Below are 22,289 nucleotides of genomic sequence, written 5' to 3' on the forward strand. Positions count from 1 at the left end.
AACATGCCTACATTCTAACAATAAGCATCTAACCAGCCTACTAATTTAGCAAGTTTTGTGTCCATCAATGTGGTTGCAGCCCGTGTGAAATCCTAACAGCCACAAGGCTATATAAGGAAATTAGCCAAGAGAAAAAGAATAAGGAGGAGGAGGAGGAGGAGGAGGAGGAAATTAAGAGCTTGTTTGGCAAACAACTCTCATTCCCACGACCTCTATTTTTTTCACTTCTTCCAAAAAAACCAATCAAAAACATTTTTTTTTTTCACTTCTTATATCATATCAATAATTTTTTATTATTATCCAAATAAAAAATTCCACTACAAAACAAAACTTTTTTACTTTTCTATAAAACAATTCCAAACTTTTTTATACTTTGGGATAACTTCACAAAAGGGTACCCAACTATAGCGTTTTTTCACTTAAGGGTACCAATGTAGCAAAACGTTCAATTGAGTGTATGAAGTTATCAAAACTGTTCAATGTAGGGTATTCCGTCACCCTCCGTTCTAAATCGATGACGGAGGCCAAAACACGTGCGTTTCACGTGATATTTTAGCCTTGAACTACCACTTTTGACCCTCATCTAAATGTTCGGATTTTTTAAACTTAAGAATAATCGGCCGAAAAAATTTCACAACTCGAAGCAACTACTCCCTCGAACACAACTCACCCAATTCCTTCTTGCGACTCAGAACCCTAATCTGGTGCATTTCGTTCTAAATCGATTCGGCTTTCGGCTGTATACAGAAGTGAAATACACAAAGGGTTGAGAAAGGTAACCCTAAACCCTAACTTATATTTTAGTTTATTTATGTAACCGTAATCTATCAAAGTTTACTATTTTGTTAATGGGTTAGTGAAATCCGGTTCAGTTATGTGATTTTTGTATGTTAATAACATCATGTTTGTAGTTGAGGGGGTTTTCACATCTGGTTGATTTTGTTTGGGTACCATGTTTAGCGCTACTGTCAACATCTGGTTGTGTTTTTATGTTAGTGAAAAAGGTATATTTTTTACGTTTTGTGGTCCCTCATGTTGTGAGTATCTTGTTTGGGGTGTGTTGTGATTGGTGCTGGGTCGGTAAGACTGTGCAATGTGCTGGTTTGTTTTTGTCTGTGATGAAGTGGTCCCAATGACTTTATCTAGTGACTGCAATATTGTAGTGTCTTATTCGTTTCTTTTTGTCTGCTCATTGAATTTTCAAACTTGTTCATTTTTAGTTTTTTTTTGGTCAATTTGTAGGACACATAATGTTTAATGAATGTCTTATGTTTGAGGTGCACCACGGAGGTCGGTTTAATAGGGAAAATGGGGTAGCCTATGTTGGTGGGGATGTAACAAATTACCCTGACCTGTATGACAAAGATGAGCTGTCTTTTTTTGAGGTGGAGACTGTAGTTAAGTGCTATGGGTATAGTCCCGGTGATCTAATTTATTACAGAATACCTAACAAGAGTTTAGATGAAGGGCTACAGCTTCTGTCTTCTGACCATGATGTCATTGAAATGGTGGGGCACCACAATGGTCATGGAGTAGTAGAGTTATATGTGGTTGGGTTTATTTTATATGATGTACCTGTAGATTTACCTGGAGGAGAGGAAAGTGTTGATGAGGAATATGAAGAAGAATATGAGAGAAATACTGTATATAGGAGAGATCCATTTTGGAATGAGGTTCTAAGTGATGACTCGGACGCCTTAGAAGTAAATGCTGATACGGGGTATGGAGAGGCAGGAGCTTCTGTCGAAGGAGAAGATGTAGGAGTAGATCAAGAGTTTGTAGGAGAACCATCACACGTAGTAGAAGAAGATTTGGAAGCAGAAGTAGCAGTAGCTTTAGCTGCAGCTGAAGATGAGTTTCACAAGGTGTGGGTAAGGGTAAGGGTGTGGTTGAGGGTGAGGATGAGCCTGTTTCCGATGTGTCTCGGAGTGGTATACTGATCACTCCCGATAATACTAGTGGAGATGATGAGCCGGATTCTTCAAAAAGGTCGTGTGTCACCAAGAGGGTGCCATTTTCAAAATCTGATTTTGAGAAGCCGACTCTGCAGAAAGGTAATACTTTTGATAGCGGAAGCGTGGTGGGCCCATAACCCACAGGTCCCAGGATCGAAACCTGGCTCTGATACCATTTGTAATGGCCCAAGGAAAAGCGCTAACCACATCTGCGCTATCACCCCAAAAGGACTAGTCAATTTGAAGCTTTTCCAAGAATCCATTATAAAGCCCAGTTTCACCTAGTAACTAGGCAATGTGGGACTTAACACCTATGAGTATCTTTATAAACTACTCACTCTGTGAACTATTCATCTCTTCCCAATATGGGACCGGGGTGTTACAGTATGATTTCAGAAAAGCTATTAAACAGGCCAATATATTGAAGGGGAAGGACTTAGTTTACCAAAAGAATTCTAAATCAAAAGTAATTGCAGTGTGTAGAGAGAAGAATTGTAAATATAGGGTTTATGGAAGACAGTTGAAGGGTGAGGCCACATTCATGTTGATTTCACTTAGGCCCAAACATACATGTGCTCGGAAATACAAGAATCATTTGATTACTTCCAAGTGGATTGCTGAGTGGTGCTTGGACAGTTTTAGAGATCAACCGAACATGCCTGTAGAAGTCCTGAAGAAGAAGGTGAAGAAGAAATGGAATGTTGAAATCCATCCTAGTACCCTATATAGGGCTAGGAAGAGGGCACAAGAGGTGATTTATGGGAAGTTGGGTGAGCAGTACCATCGTCTATGGGACTATTGCGCGACAATCAGAAGCACAAATGTGGGGAGTTGTGTTATTTTGATGGTTGAGAGACCTATGCCCGAAATGCCATGTAGATTCCAAAGGATGTACATATCCTTGGCAGCAATGAAAAATGGCTTCAAGGATGGGTGTAGGCCTGTGATAGGCCTTGATGCGTGTTTCTTGAAGGGGGTTTACAAGGGGCAGTTAATGGCAGCTATTGGAAGGGATGCCAATAATAACATGTATCCAATATCCATGGCAGTTGTAGAGGCAGAGACCAAGGATAGCTGGTCATGGTTTCTTGAGGCACTATTGGCTGATCTTGGCCCCAGTGGTGTACGTAGATGGACTTTTATTTCAGATAGACAAAAGGTATCTTTCCACTTATGCTTTTTATGCTGGACATTTCATTCCAAATTATGTGGTATTTTTCTATGTGTTTGACTTGCTTTTCATGTGTGTAGGGTCTTGTACCAAGTCTTATGGAGGTGTGCCCTAACGCTGAGCATCGGATATGTGTGCGGCACTTGTACGCCAATTTTCGGAACGACGGTCACCGGGGGGTGTTACTAAAGGACTTGCTGTGGAGAGCTGCTGCATCTTACACACAGAATGAGTTTTATGCTGTAATGGAAGAGCTTAAGGGCCTTAATCTGCCAGCCTATGAGTACCTTTCGAAGGTTGACCCTGCAACTTGGTGTAGGGGATGGTTCAACACATATGCAAAGTGTGACCTCTTACACAACAATTTGGCCGAGTGCTTCAATTCTTGGATCACCAAGTTCAGAGATAAGACCATACTGGTAATGTTGGAAGGCATTAGGACAAGTTTGATGAGAAGGTACCAGCGGAAAAGAGAAATTATAGCTGCGATGGAAGGCAATGTTGGGCCAAAAATTAAGGAGAAGTTGGAGATAGAAGAAGATGAGGCCGGACATTGTACACCAACATTTGCTGGTGATGGTTTATTTGAGGTCGAGTGCAGGGGTAGAAGGTATGTTGTGAATTTACCTGCCAAGACATGTGGGTGCAGAAAGTGGGATGTTTCTGGTATACCATGTGCTCATGCCATCTCATCAATATGGCATGGTGGAGGCAACCCTGAGGATTATCTGAGCCCATACTTTGGCAAGGAGATGTACCTAAAGGCATACACACCCATCATCTACCCTGTACCCAGTGAGGAGCAGTGGGCTAGGACAAATCAACCCATCATTGAACCACCTAAGGCAAGGGCATCTTCGGGAAGACCTAAAAAACTGAGGAACAGAGGGGCTGATGAGACCTTAAATCCCTACACAGTTAGAAAGGGTGGTACGAAGAACCAATGTAGGATGTGCAAAAAATATGGTCACAATACTAGAACATGCACTGCGAGGATGCGACATGATGAAAGACAAGAACGTAGGCGGAATTTCTATAGAAAACATGCAGCAGATCTTGACTGCAATCTTGACAGGGTAAGTGTTTCCTGTGTTATATTTATGATTGCAAACTTGTATGTTATTCAATGTTGTTTACTAACTAGTTTATTTGATTTTGTTTGTAGTTGGATGGTTCATCCAGTGCCCCATCTGTGGCCCAATCTACTGCATCAATGCCAAGTGCCCCATCCAGTGCCACATCCAGCGCCCCATGTGTTGGTAATCCTACTCACCCAACAGGAAGTAGGGGTCAAAAGAGGAGAAAAGAAGATGGTTCAAGAAGTACGTCTGGACAAGGTCAGGGAAGGGGTGCAAGCAGTGCATCTACACAAAGTCGAGGTCAAAGGAGCACAAAAGGAAGGGCTGCAAGCAGTGAAGGGGAAGGACAAGGTCAGGGTGAAGGCATTGCAATTGCACAAGGTAGAGGGCAAAATACGAAAAGAGGAAGGGGTGAAAGCAGTACAACTACTGCACAAGGTCGAGGTCAAAGGAGCACAAGAGGAAGGGGTGCAAGCAGTCAGGGTGAAGGCATTGCTACTACACAAGGTAGGGGGTAAAAGAGCAATCTCGGGTTGGCCACCAGGACAAGAATATCTGGCAGGTTGAGAACTTCTGTTTTACAAACAGGAATGCACAAGAGCAAAGGAAAACTCCTTGTCGATCTCACTGGAAACCCTACTGGACCACCGAAAGTTCCAGGGGGTGGACCAGCATGCTCATGGGGTCCTCCCAGAAGTGCAACTGGTATCACTTTTAGAGTTGCTCCCCCTGATTTCGACATGCACAATTTGGTTGCTGCATCCACTGTCATTCCTCAACCAGAAGTACAAGGAGTTGCAAAGAAGAATGACAAAGGGAAGAAAAAGATGTGGAGAGTCTGAACATGGTTTATTATTATGTTGACATATGTTAAAGTGTGATGATAGTTATGTTATGTTAAAGTTTGATGAACAAGTTTGCTAGTTATGTTATGTTAAAGTGTGATGAACATGGTTTATTATCAATAATGAAGTTAAAGTGTGATGATTTATGGAAAGTTAAAGTGTGATGATTTATGTTAAAGTAATTGGTTATGCAGATTATGGTATGGAAGTATTTGGTTGTACAGGATTGTGGTAAAATTTGGAACAAAATTTGGTACCAAGTATTTACTGCATAACTTGGTACCAAATTTGGTTATGTTGCCCACTTGCAACCATTGTTGTAAATTGATTAGGCAGGTTATGGTATCAAGTGGATTTGTGCAGGTTATGGTATCATTGTGGTGGATTTACTGTCCATTTTGTAAATTTGGTACCAAATTTGCAACAAAGTTTGGTACCTATTTACTGCCCCTTTGCAGATTTGGTACCAAATTTGGTTATGTTGCCCACTTGCAACCATTGTTGTAAATTGATTAGGCAGGTTATGGTATCAAGTGGATTTGTGCAGGTTATGGTATCATTGTGGTGGATTTACTGTCTATTTTGTAAATTTGGTACCAAATTTGCAACAAAGTTTGGTACCTATTTACTGCCCCTTTGCAGATTTGGTACCAAAATTGGTATGCCAAATGCCCAAGTTTGGTACAAAAGGAAAAGAGAAGTGCATAATGTTAATGCTCAAGCATATGAGGATTGTGGTCAAATTTGGTACCAAAGTTGTGGCCAAAGATGCTACAAAATTTGGTACCATATTTGCTTATGCCCATTTGCTGCCCACTTGCAACCATTGCTCATAATTGAATTGTGCATAATGAATTACCATACCAAGCACCATACAATGTCAACAACATCAATATTAACAATAACATTACAGAATCTTGCACTACAAAATGTTCAGAGCATTACAAAATACTACAACTACAACATTAGCATCTGATCAACAACAAAATTGATCAATTGATCATCCTACAATTGATCAATTGTTTCACTGCAACATCATTCTTAATGGAAGAAACTCTCTGTTGTACGAAGGATATACCAGCAACCACATCAACATCACCCATGAACAGACCAATGCAATTTGGTACTTCCTCTCTACTGACCGAAACTTATCCTTTTGTCTCTGTAGTTTGAACTTGTATTTCTCAACTTCAGCCCTGCATTTCTCAACTTCAGCTCTGCATTTCTCAACTTCATTCTTGTATTTTCCAACTTCATCCAACCTATTTATTCGACTCAGTTCATGTTCGGCCTTCAGTGCCTTCAGATTCTCGTGCCAATCTCTCAATCTGGACACAACTCTCTGACCATAGACACAGATTTCAGGATCACGCCATTTAAAATAATCACATCTCACCTCTGGTTTCTGAATAATCAGAAATAAAATCAAATCAACCCATTTCACGGTAAGTCAGAGATAGAACCCTAAAGGAAAAAATTTGGAGAAAATCAAAAGGAAAAACTTTGGGGAAAATCAAAAGGAAAAACTTTGGGGAAAACCAAAAGGAAAAACTTTGGGGAAAATCTCTTACCTTGTAATCTACACATGAAAAAAACCTCCTACCAAAATTACTTAGGGTGAACGACGTCCAAGATGATGATGTCTTTCCACATTTGCATACTGGACCGTTTGATCTGGACTCTGTCGACTCACTGTCGGACATAGGCTCCATTTCACCCCAGCGCCGTAACTGCACAAATGGCCAAGAATAAAAACCCGTCTCCTTCATGAACGAAAATAGGAGTGAAGTTTAGGAGGATAATGGCCAATAATAAAAACCCACCTTTTCACGATGTTGTTGGACGAAAATGTTTGAGAGCCCGATCTCTCTAGTTCGGCTGCTGTGTTGCGTTGGGAGGGAAGAAGAGTGTGTTTTGAGTTCGAGTATAACGGGTCTTTTTGATCGTTTAGATGAGGGGCAAAAGTGGTAGTTCGAGGCTAAAATATCACGTGAAACGCACGTGTTTTGGCCTCCGTCATCGATTTAGAACGGAGGGTGACGGAATACCCTACATTGAACGGTTTTGATAACTTCATACACTCGATTGAACGTTTTGCTACATTGGTACCCTTAAGTGAAAAAGCGCTATAGTTGGGTACCCTTTTGTGAAGTTTCCCCTTATACTTTATATCACATCAATCACTTTTTACTACTATTCAAACAAATATTCCACAATTACAACCATTTACCAAACAAGCTCAGACATTTGTAATATGTATCTTTTAGGCTTTTGAATTATTATTATTATTATTATTTGTAAGTACATTGTAGAAAAAAACAAAAAGAAGAAAAATAAACTTATGGAACAAAGAAAGTGGAGGGGGTATCTTTTCCAATACAGGGAGGAGAAGATTTGGATAAAGGGGAAAGGATGGGAATGCAACCAGAATGAAATCTAGTTGTGGCCCAATTTGCCACATGGTGGGCACAGAAGTTTGCACTTCAGTTAACACAACTAGCTGCCCAGCTAGCTGTTTGTGGGATGGTGGAGAGAATGTTGGAGATGGTGAAAGCAATTCTCCAATCTGTACAGGGACAGAGCTAGAAAATATTTTGGGTAGGGGCCAAGCTGCCGATGCATGAATTACAAATATATTAAAATAGGGGGTAGAGGTCAAAGTAGGTAATAGAATATAATAGCTTTCATGTATCAAATTCTTCAATTAATTGTTTAAACTTATAAAGTATAATAATCAATATTCCCAATATTTAATAATCATAATATTCAAATATAATATCACTTATATTAGGAATTGAGCTTAGAAAAGTAACCTCAAAAAGTGCAATTTGCGTTGAGTGGTTTTGCACCGCTTCTGTGTTACGAGTTAATTGTTGTTCTATGTCGTAAAAATTAGATTAAATCAACAATTTTCAAAATTAAAATCTTATAATACTATAAAGTAAAAACTATAATAATAATAATAATAATAACAAATCGTCAACAATGCACTCAATAATCACTAAACAAACCATTTAAACTGTTTAAAAATTCTAATCCTTACCCATTTTTTATTGTTTAATTAATCCATTAATTGTACTTAGACCACTTTTTCAACCCCCAACTTTCAGGCCATCATTTACGAATATCATGATTCAAAAAGACAAAATTCACTCACAAATCACAATATAACAAATTGACAATGATTCTATTTTCACACATTTTTTGAAGGGTTAAAACTTTCTCAAATTTTAAATAACACTTTAAATATTATTATATTTTATATTTTGTCTTCTTCTCAATCTTTTCTAGACTCTTTTTTCCAAACACTTTCTCTATACTCTCTTACGGATTATACAAATAAAGGAAAATGCAAAATAAAGTACTTCTTTATTGAATCCTTTCTTTGACTCTCATAAATCTCTTCTTCCAAGACACTTTTTCTAGACTTTTCTTACGGAAAACACAAAGCCACAAATGAAACAACAAAATAAAATACCTCTGTATTGAAGCTCTTCTACGACGACTCTCTTAAATCTCTTCTTCCAAGACTCTTCTCTTTTAGTTCTCTAACTCTTCACTGTCTTAATTTTCTGTATCCATAGAAACAAAGTCTTTGTCTTTATGTTTGGCTTGGTGGGTTTGCTTTGCTTTGCTTTGGCTTGGTGGGTTTTCTTCCTGTAACTGTTGACGATGAGGAAGAAATCGACAATGAGGAAGCGGAAGAAATTGACGATGAGGAAGCAGAAGCACAGACGATTAGGTTAGGTTAGACGAAGAGGTTTTTTGAAATTTTGTTTTAAGTCTTTAATTTTCTTTTTGAAATTTTCATGTCTAGGTCTTTAATTTTTTTTTGCTTATGGTCCTGTGGATTGCAGAGGACTTTTTTAAGGTTTAATTGGGCCAAAATTTTTATTGGTTAGGCCAAGATAATTTGCTAAGAACTGAGAAGGGGCCAATGGCCTAAAAATAATGTTTTTTTAGAATTTTTTTTTTCAGCCCATAAACTTTTTTTTTACCAGAAACTGGGGGGGGGCATGGCCCCTACCGCCCCCCCTTTCCTCCGTCTCTGAATCTGTAGTAATTGCTGGATGTTGAATTGCCAATGTGACATTGAGAGAATCACCTTCTAAGATAAAAGAAGATAACCCTAACGAACGTGCCAAACGAGCAGCCAGAAGAGCAGCAGTTGCCTCACCATAAAGAGCAGAATAGGGTGAGCTAATAAGAGAAATACATTTAATAATAGAATCAGTGGAGTCTCTGCAGACAGCAGCTTGAGCAAAAAAGGTAGCTCTGATTACAGTATCATAGTTTATCTTGTAATAGGGAGGGGATGGACTCTTCCAGACTTCAAGAGTTTTATCATATTTGGTTGTCCACGTAGAATAGTGTTCCAGAGCAGTCTTGTTTATTGTAGTTGATATAATAAGAGCATTTGGGATAATGCCCTCATGATGAGCTTTGTTCCTGGTAAATCAAAGATAGTCACATGCAACAGTAGCAAAAATTTGGAACCTATGAGTCTCTGCTGGAGGTACACCAAGCATACGGTGTGGACCAAGAATGATAAGGAGCCAATCTGTCATGTTAGTAACATTTAATGCAATAGTATCCAAAGGCCAAAAAGACTTGTGCCAAACCACACGAGCAATGGGACAAGTGAAAAAGAGATGGGAAAGGGAGTTAATGGGAAGAAGGTATGGAATGAGAAATTCGAAATTTGGTAGGAATAACATTCCATACCATCTTCCAAAGAAAAAGTTTTAAGCGATGATTCAACTTGAGCTTCCAGAGAGCTTTCCAACAAGATTTGGAGAGAGGTGGAGGTGTGGAAGAGGAAAAAGAGCTAATGAGGTGGTGGGCAAACTTGGTTGAGAAAACACCATTGGTGGATGGGGTCCAGAGAAAGGAATCAGAGTTGGAACGAATATTAATTTTTAATATTTCAGAGACAGTGGTGGGATCGAACAAGAATTGCAATGCATTTCGCCTCCAGGTCAAAGTAGGGGAATGAATTAGATCAGAAAAGGACAAGGAGTGGTTGGTGGGGATGGAAGGCAATCTAGGTGTAGGTGTGAAGGATGGAGCAGTAGGAATCCATGGAGAAGACCGTATAGGAAGGCTGGAATTATTATGGGGAATAATGCAAGCTCCAGCAGAAATAATAGGGAGAGTAGCCTTGATGCCATTCCAAATCCAGTAGCCTGTTGCGAGAGAAGATTATATATAAGAAGTTACCATACCTGATGTGCTTTTGTTGAAAAAGAGAGACCCATAGACTGCTATGATTTGAGAGCAATTTCTATCCTAGCTTGGATATTAGAGATAAATTCACATCTTTCATAAGTCTGAATCCCAGGCTACCCTGATCTTTTGGCAAACACATGGATTTTCAAGATTTGAGAAACAGATTGAAACTTTTGTCCTTTAGGAAACCCCACCAGAAATTTTTAAAAGCCCTATCCAATTGGTTATATAGACCATCCGGGAATAGAAAAGAACTCATGGTATAGGATGGTAAAGTAGAGACAACCACTTTAATCAGTGTAGTTTTACTTGCCTGTGACAAAGTTTTGGATCTCCAATCTTCAATTTTTCCATTTACCTCGTCTAAGATGTCGGAGAAAGCTGCAGTTTTGGATTTGCCCTAAATAGGGAGACCAAGATGTTTTGCTGTAGCGGGTGTGATCTAGTAAGGAAGAATATTTCTAATAGCTGAGATAGTTGAAACTGCTGTATTCTTGCTAAACAGAATATTAGATTTGTTTGCATTGACAGTCTGACTAAACCAATAGCTATATTTGTTGAGACAGTCCTTAATAATAGTTGCAGTGGTGAAAATGATTAGATCATCAGCAAATAAAAGATGGTTTAAAGGAGAACAGGATCTAGCTATTTTGAAACCGCGAAGGCTTCGGTGAAACATACGAGAGATAACTTCAGTGCCAATAATAAAGAGAATAGGGGAGAGAGGATCACCTTGACGAAGACCTCTAGATGAAGAAAAGAACCCAAAAGGATTGCCATTCAGTAACACTGAAAAAGAGGAGGTTGAAATGTAAAGTTGAATCCAATTGATCCATTTTGGATGAAAACCAAGTTTTGTAAGAATTGCAAGCAGAAAAGACCATTCCATTTTGTCAAATGATTTCTCCATATCAATGTTAACAGTCATTAGGCCCCCTCTACCCCTCTTATAGATTTAAGAGTGTGGAGCATCTCATGAGCCAAAATAGAATTATCCTGGATGTGACGGTTTGGGACAAAAGCTACCTAAAATGGAGAAATAATATTATTGAGAAGAGGCTTTAGCCTATTAGCAAGCAGTTTGGAGATGATCTTGTAGATAATATTGCAGAGGCTGATGGGGCGGTAGTGATGCACAGATGAGGCACCCAGCTTCTTTGGTGTGAAGAAGATAACAAATAAAGGAAAGGAAGAAAGTACATACACTATGAGAGAAAATTTGAAAAGACAGGAAATAGTCAAATTGCCGATGAGAAAATGAAGCTATATATGAAGAGCACTACGTACTAGGTAGGGGAAAAAAGTGTAAAAGTGTCACGTCATATTTTAAATAATTTTATTTTTTTTAAGGGTGGCCAAGTCATCGTATGAATTATTATTATTATTATTATTTTTTTTTTTAAAAAAAAAAACTTGGTCTTAAAATTTTGGTGTAATTACATTTTTCCCCATCAACTACCAGCCATTGTCAACATGGCCTCATGAACTGACACATCGACCAAAAGAGAGCATCCAACTACTAACTTTATATACTTTGCCCCCTTCTGTCAGTTTAATTCGTGAAAAAACTTAAATACCCTAATTCAAATTCAAAAATGACATAAATGCCTTCAACTTTTTTAAACATATTAATTTTAATATTTTTTTTATTAATTACTGTTGGAGGGCATTTTAGTCTTTAAACCAAAATTAACGCCAAAAAATGGAATATTCCGTCTAAGTTAACAGGATTCTCTGACGGAGGGGGGCAAAGTATATAAAGTTAGTAGTTGGATGCTCTCTTTTGGTCAATGTGTCAGTTTATGGGGGCATGTTGACAATGACTGGTAGTTGATGGGGAGAAAAGGTAATTACCCCTAAAATTTTAGAAACCTTTTTACTTCCAAAATTATGTTGTGAGAGACATTTTTTATATAATTTTTTTGAAGCGACTCACCATATAGTTTTTTTTTTTTTTCAAAAAATAAATAAATAAATAAAAGTTTTTCCAGAGGGGTGGGTTAGCTTGGGTTTGGGCCTAAAAAGTCCATGTAAACTTTTTGGGCTATTGATAGAAACTCTCTCTCTCTCCCTCCCTCTTTGTGGGGTTGGGGTCATGCAACAATTAATATGCTTGGATGTTGATTATATAACCTAAATCCTTTAATTATTAAACTGCATTTTCAAAGAAAAAGAAAAAGAAAAAAAGAATGGTGAAAATTATATAACCTAAATGGTTTTTCAGTTTTTTTTTTTTTTTTTTTTTCCCTATTAAATTGGTTTATGCCTTTATGGTTATTAGCTAGAAAAACACGCTTTACTAGAGATCCAATACTGCGAATAGCAACACCTGGGTCTAACGTATGGGACTTAATTGTTTTTTCATAATTTTGTAAATCCATTTGTGTCCCTGAAGCCCATGCATTTTACTCCTATTTCCACCAGACAGGTATTCCATATAAACAAATAAGCCTTTATATATATATATATATATATATATATATATATATATATATATATTTTCCTTTATTATGGGTTAATTAATACTTTCGCTTAATTTAAATGCTTTCACTAAATACATTAATTGTATATGAATAAGTTATAGACCTCAAGTTTTTTTTTTTTTTTTTTTTTGACATGTCTGTACAAGGAGACCGAAAGGAGGATGTGAATTCGAACCAGTGACTTTAACTTCACTAGTCATAGTTTTCAACCGATTACATTACCCATTGGAGTCGTCATAGATCTCAAGTTAGGGTCACATCCTTACCAAGTAATGTGCATATATATATAGTCACAAGATATATAGTTAACAATTACAAGATAAACTAAATTCTTGCATGACCCTAGCTAATTGCAAACCTGACTCAAATTAAATTTCATTTAATTTATTGAAGGTTTTCCAAAAGTTAAAATTTTAAAATGGCTCTTTGTCCAAATCAAAATATTTTAATTAAATAAACGTTTTTAATTTGTTAGATGAATTTATTTTTAAGCTAATATATCCTTATTTAAACAAAATCAAGAAGGAGAAGGGAGCTACAAATTACAATTAATGGTATGAGGAGTCCCAAGGTGATCATGATAATGGGATTGCTTATGTTTCTACTAGCTAGTTTTTCCAAATGCTCTTGAATTATTTACTTGCAAAGAAGATAACAAATAAAGGAAAGGAAGAAAGTGGAGACACTATGAGAGAAAATTTGAAAAGACAGGAAATAGTCCAATTGCCAATGAGAAAATGAAGCTATATATGAAGAGCACTACTACGTAGGTAAAAAAAGTGTTAAAGTATCACGTCATATTTTAAATAATTTTTTTTTTTTTTTTTTTGCGGTGGCCAAGTCATCGTATGAATCATTTTTTTTTAAAAAAAAAAAAAAAACTTTGTTGGCTAGCCTAAAAGCTTTTGGGTTTGGTCTTAAAAATTTTGAAACTTTTTTTTTTTTTTTTTTATTGGAAAAGACCATTAAAACAGAGAGGGAAATCCTCAAGACCAAACCCGTTCATCACTAAGATGAGTGCTTCCTTTGCAAGCCTGTGAGCAGTCTCATTGATAATTCGCCGAATATGAAAAACTTTTCATTGACAGAATCCATTTAATAGCCCCCGAGCCTCCTCGATAATATGGTCATATTTACTCAAATTACAACCTTTTTTTCTCAAGGCTTACACCACTTGGAAAGCATCTCCTTCTAGCTCCACCTATTGATACCCCAACTCCCTATAGAATAAAATAGCTCGCCAAGTTGCGGTGGCTTCTGCAATAACAGTGTCTGTAATATGATCTTTTAGAGTTAACAAGGTAGTCAGGACCTCACCCACAACATCTCGAATTATTGCTCCAATACCCAACTTCCAACTTTTTACTTCTAGAATTATGTTGTGAGAGACATTTTTTATATAATTTTTTTTTTGAAGCTATTCACCATATAGTTTTTTTTTTAAATTTTTTTTTTTTAAAGAAGAAGAAGAAGAAGAAGAAGAATGGAAGAAAGAAAGAAAGAAAGAAGAAAAAGTGGTTGTTGGAGAGGGGTGGGCTAGCTAGGGTTTGGGCTATTGATAGATTTTTTCTTGGAGTTTTTTCTTTTTCTTTTGGGGGGTGGGGGATTAGATGTCACTACTAATAATGCTTTTTTTTTTTTTTTTTTTTTTTTTTAATGCCGTTTTAGGCTATATATAAACGACACTAAACACTTAGTGTCGTTTAATTAATCTCGCTTCTCAAACGGCATTAATGCAGTGGTCTTAAATTAATTTTCTGTCGCTTAGGACGAAAACAGCGTTAATTTATGCTGTTTGAGGAGAAGTGGCATAACTACATTTAATGCCGCTTATTATTCAAATAGCATAAAATTTATGCCCTTTTTACATTAAGCAGTATTAAATTTAATACCGCTTATTATTCAAATAGCATAAAATTTATGCCCTTTTTACAATAAGCAGTATTAAATTTAATGCCGCTTACCACTTAAACGACATTAAATACGCATAAAAAAAAAAAATCCCAAAAAACCAATTATCAATGATTTATTTATAATTAAGACTAATAGCTTAAAAGTCAAAGTAGATTAGTTCGTATACCTAACAAACACCCAACACGGTAAAAGCTAACCATTAAACTCCAAAACATCACAAGACCACCCAGCAACCCCAAAATCTAAACAACCATCAACCAAAATTACAAAATACAAAACACATAGTAGCCTCACCAAATTTTACTCATCAAAATAACTAAAAATTACTTTTTTCTATTCTAGTGAGCCACTTATTAAAATTCCTCCAGCAGCCTCACCATTTTAACTAGTCAATATTCACTATTCCATTTAAATAATAATTTTTTCATATTTATTTATTTTTTCTCTATATAATCTTTTTACAAAAAATCATTCATATCCATGAAATAAGGATATTATCGTGTGAGAGATGGGAGATGAGAGAAGAAAATGAGAGAAAAAAGGAAAAAAGTGTGCTAATCATGTAAGAAAGAAAGATGAAACAAAATTTGGTGAGTGGGTTGTTGAGTGAAAATGCCTCATCTAATTTGGTTAGTAATTTCAGTCATCAAATTTTTTTGGTTAAAATGGTGAGGCTGCTGGGAGTGGTTTTTCAGAATTTTCATCAAATTTGCTCACCAAAATAACTAAAAAACTATTTTGGTGAGGCTACTAGGAATGCTATCACTAGAATTTAAAAGCAACAAACAAACCCCACCCACTTCCACTTTAGAAAGTGAGCATGTATTTTGGAACGTGTCAAAAAAGAAAGCAATGCATTTAAATTGGGACAAAGGGAATACTTTATTTCTATGGTTGAACAAATTTAAGCCTTGATGCATTTACTTTGTGCACTGCACATTGCACAATCAAAACTAAAAGGATTTATTTAAATATGGTCATGTACATGCATATTTAATTAATTAATTTCCAGATCAAGCAGACCAAAGAACAGACAGAAAATGGACAGACATAGAACTGATGTTTGAGAATACTTTATGAACAGCATGATGCAGCCCGGGATCCTTCTGCAGGTCTGTCCACAAGAACCATTCCTGCCGGATTCTGAGCAGGCTGAACCCTAGGCAACCTTTTGGCTGTTCACACAAGAATTTCAGGTCACAGGCCACAAGAATTGGAAAAGGAAAAAATATAGTTAATTCAAGAAGCAGGGACTGTCGGCCAAGTTGGGTAATAGAGTTCTGAAGACTTGTTCAAAGTGTACAGAAAGTCACACTGGCTCGTTTATTTGGAGACACGAATGTAAGCAGATAGAGTGTACAAGTCTTGTACCATCTAAAGTTCTGGTAGAGAGATAGAAAGGCTACTCTCATTGTGTTAGTGTTAGAATTAAACTACAATATAAAAAGATAAATAAAGAAAACTAAACTAAATGAACAAATTAAAATGATGCCAAGATATAATCCTCATACAGCAGCAATCAAAGTACAATACACACCGATTTCGTAAAATATGTCATTGACATTGACAGCCGTTTTGGCAGAGGTCTCCATGAAAAAGAGTCCATTTTCCTCAGCATATACACGTGCCTCCTGCAGCATCAATTTGGTGAATCACAATAAACACAAAATTTCAAGAGATGACAGAGTGCAACACATAGATCAACATATTGAGTAACACAGACACTTATTGAAGAAAAATAAAACAAATCATTAGTGATAAAAGAAAACGAAAGAAACTTTAGTCTTATGACCAGCTGAGTTGACTTAAAGAAACTTGGTCCCAAGTTGGGTAGGTAGTATTTTCAGCAGTTAACAGAAAAATATGGAACCCCAGCTGCTTGTTTGATATGTAATGCATCTTTCTCTTGGGTGTGACGCTCAAGAACCCTAGGATGATGCTAGATTGATCTTTTTCACACTACTTGCTGTTTGATATATCCCACACCTTTACTCAGAACGCTAATTTCTCAACCCTAAAATCATCTACAGAACTAATTTGTTACAGATCCGAAGATCTATCAGTTTCCCTAAAGCAGGGCCAAAATCCTCAGCAGCTGAACTATCCTGCATCATAAAACCTAGAAGTTGTGCCAATTAATCAACTCCATTAGAAGCTGCAACTAATATCTTATAAGATTGCTTAAAAGAAGTAGAATCCTAAGAACTAATAACTGGGATAGGAAGAAGGTATTTAAACAGAGAGAGTGAAATCAGCCTTTTTCAGAAAAGGAATGCAACACATAACACCAACAAAAAAGAAAATTATAAACATAAGGCATGATAGTGCCCTTAAGGAAAATGTTAAAATTACAACTCCCACCTAACTATTGCACAACTCCAAGGCACATTGGGGTGGGCCCATTGTGCAATAGTTAGGTGGGAGTTATATGTATATCAAGGCCCGTGCCCTTAAACACTAAATAGTATACACTAGCAATAAAAATAGAATAGTCATTTTTTATAAGTAAACTAAATTTATTAAGAGCGGTAGGACACAACCCAAGTGCACAGGAATTATATAAGAAACATGCAGAAAAATAGTACTATAGCAATGAAAATAAAAAATTAGCACCTACTTCAGCCGTCACTTTCCTCTTATTTTCCAAATCAGCTTTATTCCCGGCTAGAGCCACAACCATGTTAGGATTTCCTGCAACAACCCTAAAATGAATGCATGGTTGCAGCATGTACCACAAAAACTGATCCATTTTCATGTCTTTCGGACGTATTGATGCAATTATTGTCATGGAAGTGGGTGAATACAACAAGAGAAAAGCAAACTTATGATTTGGCAAGATTCCCAGCTGGAACTTGCTCGATGAGTTGAAATATTGCTGTCACATTTTCATTCTTGAAAAGTTTTCAAGTAATGGATTTAAGCCAATAAAACTTCAATCCCAGAATCTCTCATTCCCCTTTCGGTTTTCTACAGATCGAGTATACTCCGCAATCATACATTCATACCCAAATCTCCACAATAAATACCCATTCGGCCAACTAACACTATTTCTCTCAAAAAAAATTCTCACCCATCTATTCTGTTAAACCAGTTGAAAATGAAAGCAGAAGAGAAACCGAAACCAGGAACAAAGCAACGGCTACTAGCCTTTGAAGAGAAAACTACTGAACCTAACGGCTACTAGCCGTTGAAGACAAAAAAAAAAAAAAAAAAAAAAAAAAAAAAAAAAAAAAAAAAAAAAAAAAGAAGTAAAAAAAAGCCGCTTAAACCACTTTACGCTCCAAATCTGCTGCACAAGACTCCACACTTACTGCCTAAGACATGCTGTCAAGACTGCCCAAGATTTTCTCCTCAAGTTTCCTCTTGCAGAGTTGCAGATGCCCATACTATTCAAACCAGTACAAGACCACCAATACCAAGACATGCCATACTGCTCAGATTTCATCCCATACTTTTTTACTGACTTACGGTAGCAGGGATAGGTGGACCTTCCCTTGTATTTAGTAAATTATTCTTAAACTTTTTGTATATAAAGGTGTTACACACATCCGCAGAAACTTAATGAAAAGAAGCTTCCATTTTCATTCAAACTTTTCCCTCTACATTTGAACTTCTTTCATGGTATCAAAGCCATAAAAGGCCAACGCCATCCCAAGATCCTTTCTTCACTTCTCCAAAATTTTCTTCAATGGATTCTGCAAATTCCTCAGCAAACTTTCCCAGTCCCTCTGCCGTCTTCTTTCCCAACTTCACTCAACCAATCTCCTTGAAATTAGAAGGACCAAACTACATTTCATGGCTGTCTCGTGTTGTCCCTGTCATTCGGAGCAATGACCTTATGGGATTTATTGACGAAGAGGAAACTCGCCCTCCACAACTTCTGTTTGGTGAAAATGGACAAAATGTCCCTAATCCAAATTACACCTTATGGATTAGGAAGGACCAGTTTTTACTAAGCTGGATCATCTCTATACTCTTTGAGAAGGTGTTATCTCAAGTCTATGGCTTGGACACCTCCAGACTTATTTGGGTTGCTCTGCAAAACAAATTTGCTTCACAATCACAATCTCGTGTTTCTCATATCAAGAGACAGCTTCAATGCTTGCGCCAAGGCTCCAAGACATGCTCAGAATACATCACTAATGCCAAATCTTTGGCTAACCAACTTCTTGTTATTGGCAAACCAATTGATGATGATGATCTCATCAACTTTGTTATGAGTGGACTCAACCCCACCTTCAATGCTTTTATCACTACCTTCACCCTTTTACTCTCTCGAGACAAGCCTTCTTTTGATGATTTTCAAAATGAGCTTCTATGTTATTGAATTAACAACAGCTTGCTACTCCTGACACTTATACTTTTGCTATATTTTCTCACAAACCAAGTACTCCCAAATCAGGCTTCGACAGCAGCACTTCCTCAAGCATAAGCAACAATTTCCAAGGTATCCTTCCAAAGGTTCATCACAGCCTCCTAATGGTGGATCTTTTCAACACCACAGGGGAACACCGTCTCGATATAGAAGCCCCTACCAGTCCTCAAATGGTTTCTCTCCCAAACCATTCTCAAATTCGGCACAACCTCAGCAGTACTTTGCTCCAAATCAACTTGGCAGGAAACCTCTTCTTCGTGCTCCATGTCAGATATGTGGGAAAACTAGTCATCAAGCCCTTGATTGTTACCACCGCATGGATCATGCATACCAAGGCAGACATCCTCCCTCACAACTAGCTGCTATGGTAGCTCAAAACATCACCTTTGATGACTCAGAGTGGTTTGCTTACAGTGGGGCAAATGCTCACATCACCAATGACTTGGAAACTCTTAGCATTCAGCAACTATTTGAAAGTACTGAGACTGTGGCTATCAACAATGGATCAGACCTTACCATCAACAACTCTTGTTCACACCTCTCACTCTGCCTTTAAATTAAACAATGTCATTCATTGTCCAAAAGCTTCTGCTCAACTCTTATCCATTCAACCTTTTTGTAAAGACAATGACTGCTTCTTTATTCTTATTGACTCTCATTTTTTTGTGAAGGACAAATGCACAAGGCAATTCTCCTGGCTGGCAAGACTGAGAATGGTCTCTACCCTTTGCGCTTCAAAAGAAGTTCTCTCAAAGCACAACATGTTGCAGTGGCCTTGATAGGGATAAGAACTAATTTAATCTGGCATTATAGATTAGGACACCTGTTACTGATATTGTATCACGGGTTGTTAAATCTTTTCATCTTCCTATTATCTCTTCAGCATCTAATGAAACGTTAGTTTGTGAATCCTATCAATTGGGCAAAAGCAAAAGTTTACCATTTTCTACTTCAAACTGATGCATAAACACTCCATTACATCTTATCGATACAAACATTTGGACCTCACCAATAATTTCAATTAGTAGATACAAATACTATGTAATCTTTGTGGATGATTTCTCTCGATTTTCATGGCTTTATCCATTGCAAACAAAATTTGATGTTTATGACTATTTCATAAAATTCAAACTTATTGTTGAAAAACAATTTTCTTCCTCCATCAAGCAACTTCAGTCAGATGGTGGGGGAGAATTCATGTCTCATCAATTCCAAACATTCCTTGATAACAAGGGAATTGCTCACATAAAATCTTGTCCTTACACCTCTCAACAAAATAGTTTAGCTGAAAGAAAATTATGCCATATACTTGAGATTGGACTAACCTTGTTAGCTCACTCTCATCTTCCAAATCAGTGAAATCACTACTGGTTGGAAGCTTTCCTCACTGTTGTCCACCTTATAAACCGGTTGCCAAGTCTAGTCCTTGATCACACCTCCCCTTTCTTTCAACTCTATTATAAGGAACCATATTATCAACATTTAAAGGTGTTTGGATGTAAATGTTTTCCTTTGTTGCATCCTTTTGGTCCCCACAAATTGAAATTCTGTTCCAAACCATGCATCTTCATTGGTTAGAATTTTGCAGGTTACAAGTGCCTTGATCCTATCACTAACAAGGTTTATCTATCACAACATGTTGTCTTTGATGAAGCTTCTTGCCAAAGATCAATCCAACACTTCTCTGCCTCCCAAGTTCAGTGCCTCAGATCTGCACTCCCGGTTAGTATTCCCATGACTTATGCTCAATTTCCCACTTCATCTCTTATTACTAACCCTTCTCATACATCTCAGCCAAATGAAACCTCTATCATATCTCCATCACTTCCTCATCATCCAATCCATGATACCTCTTCTAATTACTCTTCTGCATCTGCACCACCCTCTACTTCAACAGCTCTTGCATTACCAACCACCACTATTTCCTTAGTTGTTCCTTATCAACCTAGTGAACCCCATGCTTGTCACCCTATGACTACCCGGTCTCGTACCAACTCCCTCAAACCTAAGGCATTTCTAGATAATCATCTCTTCTACACTCCCAAGTATCCTCCAAAAGTCTTTCACAGTACACTTCAAGATACAGAACCAAGTTGCTATAGTAAGGCTTACAAAGATCCAAGATGGCAACAAGCAATGCTTGAAGAGCTCCAAGCTTTACAGTCCAATGAAACCTGGACTTTATGTCCTAGACCACCACATCAACACATTATTTCCAACAAATGGGTCTATCGGATCAAGCACAAGTTAGATGAAACAATAGACAGATTTAAAGCAAGGCTAGTGGCTAAAGGGTATGAGCAGCAATGTGGTATAGATTACACTGAAACCTTTAGTCCTGTAATAAAACCTTCCACCATTCGAGTGTTACTCTCCTTGGCAGTACAATTTCATTGGAGCATTAGGCAACTTGATGTGTCCACAATGCCTTCTTGCATGGATTCTTAGTTGAAACTATTTTCATGGACAACCAAAGGGCTTCATTGATAAACAACATCCAAATTTTGTGTGCAAACTTCACAAGGCTCTCTATGGCTTGAAACAAGCTCTTCCTAGAGCTTGGTTTCGTCGTATTTCATCTTTCTTATTGGAACTTGGATTTACAGCTTCACTTGTGGATACTTCTGTATTCACTTTGTTCTCTGGTTCAACACTTGTACATATGCTAGTCTATGTTGATGATATTATCATCACAGGACCTGACAATGCTCTCATCAGTGCTGTGATCACTCGGGTGCAACATGAATTCCCGCTCAAAGATCTCGGTCCTCTACGTTTCTTCTTGGGAATTCAGATTACCCGCACCAAAGAAGGCTTACATCTTTGCCAAGCCAAATACATCTCTGACTTACTTACTCGGACTCACATGGAGCCTGCCAAACCAGCTAGATCTCCATGCTCCTCCATATCCAAGCTCTCTTCCTTTGATGGTGATCCTCTCCCCAATCCTACAAAATACAAGCACATAGTTGGCTTTTTACAATATTGCACCTTAACCCATCTAGAAATTTCTTTCTCTGTTAATCAATTATGCCAACATCTTCATGCTCCTACTACTACCCATTTAACTACTGCAAAGAGAGTTCTTCATTACCTTAAATCCTCTATAGATCAATGCATCTTTTTCTCCAAAGGATCTTTGCAACTCTCTGCCTACTGTGACCGTGATTGGGCAAGAAGTTCAGATGACAGGAAATCTACCTCAGGCTTTGCTATCTTTCTTGGATCCAATATCATC

General features: G+C 37.5%; 1 protein-coding gene across 1 annotated transcript; it reads left to right on the forward strand.

Annotated features, from left to right (window-relative positions):
• Positions 1 to 1,250: 1,250 nt before the first annotated feature.
• LOC133879205 (uncharacterized) lies at positions 1,251 to 5,047 on the forward strand. The gene is made up of 5 exons (XM_062317739.1): positions 1,251 to 1,877; positions 2,341 to 3,114; positions 3,207 to 4,202; positions 4,292 to 4,712; positions 4,794 to 5,047. Exons 1-5 carry the CDS (start codon positions 1,251 to 1,253, stop codon positions 5,045 to 5,047), a joined length of 3,072 nt encoding a protein of 1,023 aa, XP_062173723.1.
• Positions 5,048 to 22,289: the final 17,242 nt, after the last annotated feature.

This window comes from Alnus glutinosa, chromosome 10, assembly GCF_958979055.1.
Source record: "Alnus glutinosa chromosome 10, dhAlnGlut1.1, whole genome shotgun sequence".
Classification (NCBI taxonomy): domain Eukaryota; kingdom Viridiplantae; phylum Streptophyta; class Magnoliopsida; order Fagales; family Betulaceae; genus Alnus; species Alnus glutinosa.

Excerpts from the sequence above, each read along its gene's own strand:
- LOC133879205 (XM_062317739.1), top strand. The coding sequence starts at position 1,251 with ATGTTTAATGAATGTCTTATGTTTGAGGTGCACCACGGAGGTCGGTTT. Across the intron at positions 3,115-3,206 it reads TTATTTCAGATAGACAAAAG|GGTCTTGTACCAAGTCTTAT; the intron begins GTATCTTTCCAC and ends TCATGTGTGTAG. Across the intron at positions 4,203-4,291 it reads TTGACTGCAATCTTGACAGG|TTGGATGGTTCATCCAGTGC; the intron begins GTAAGTGTTTCC and ends TTTTGTTTGTAG.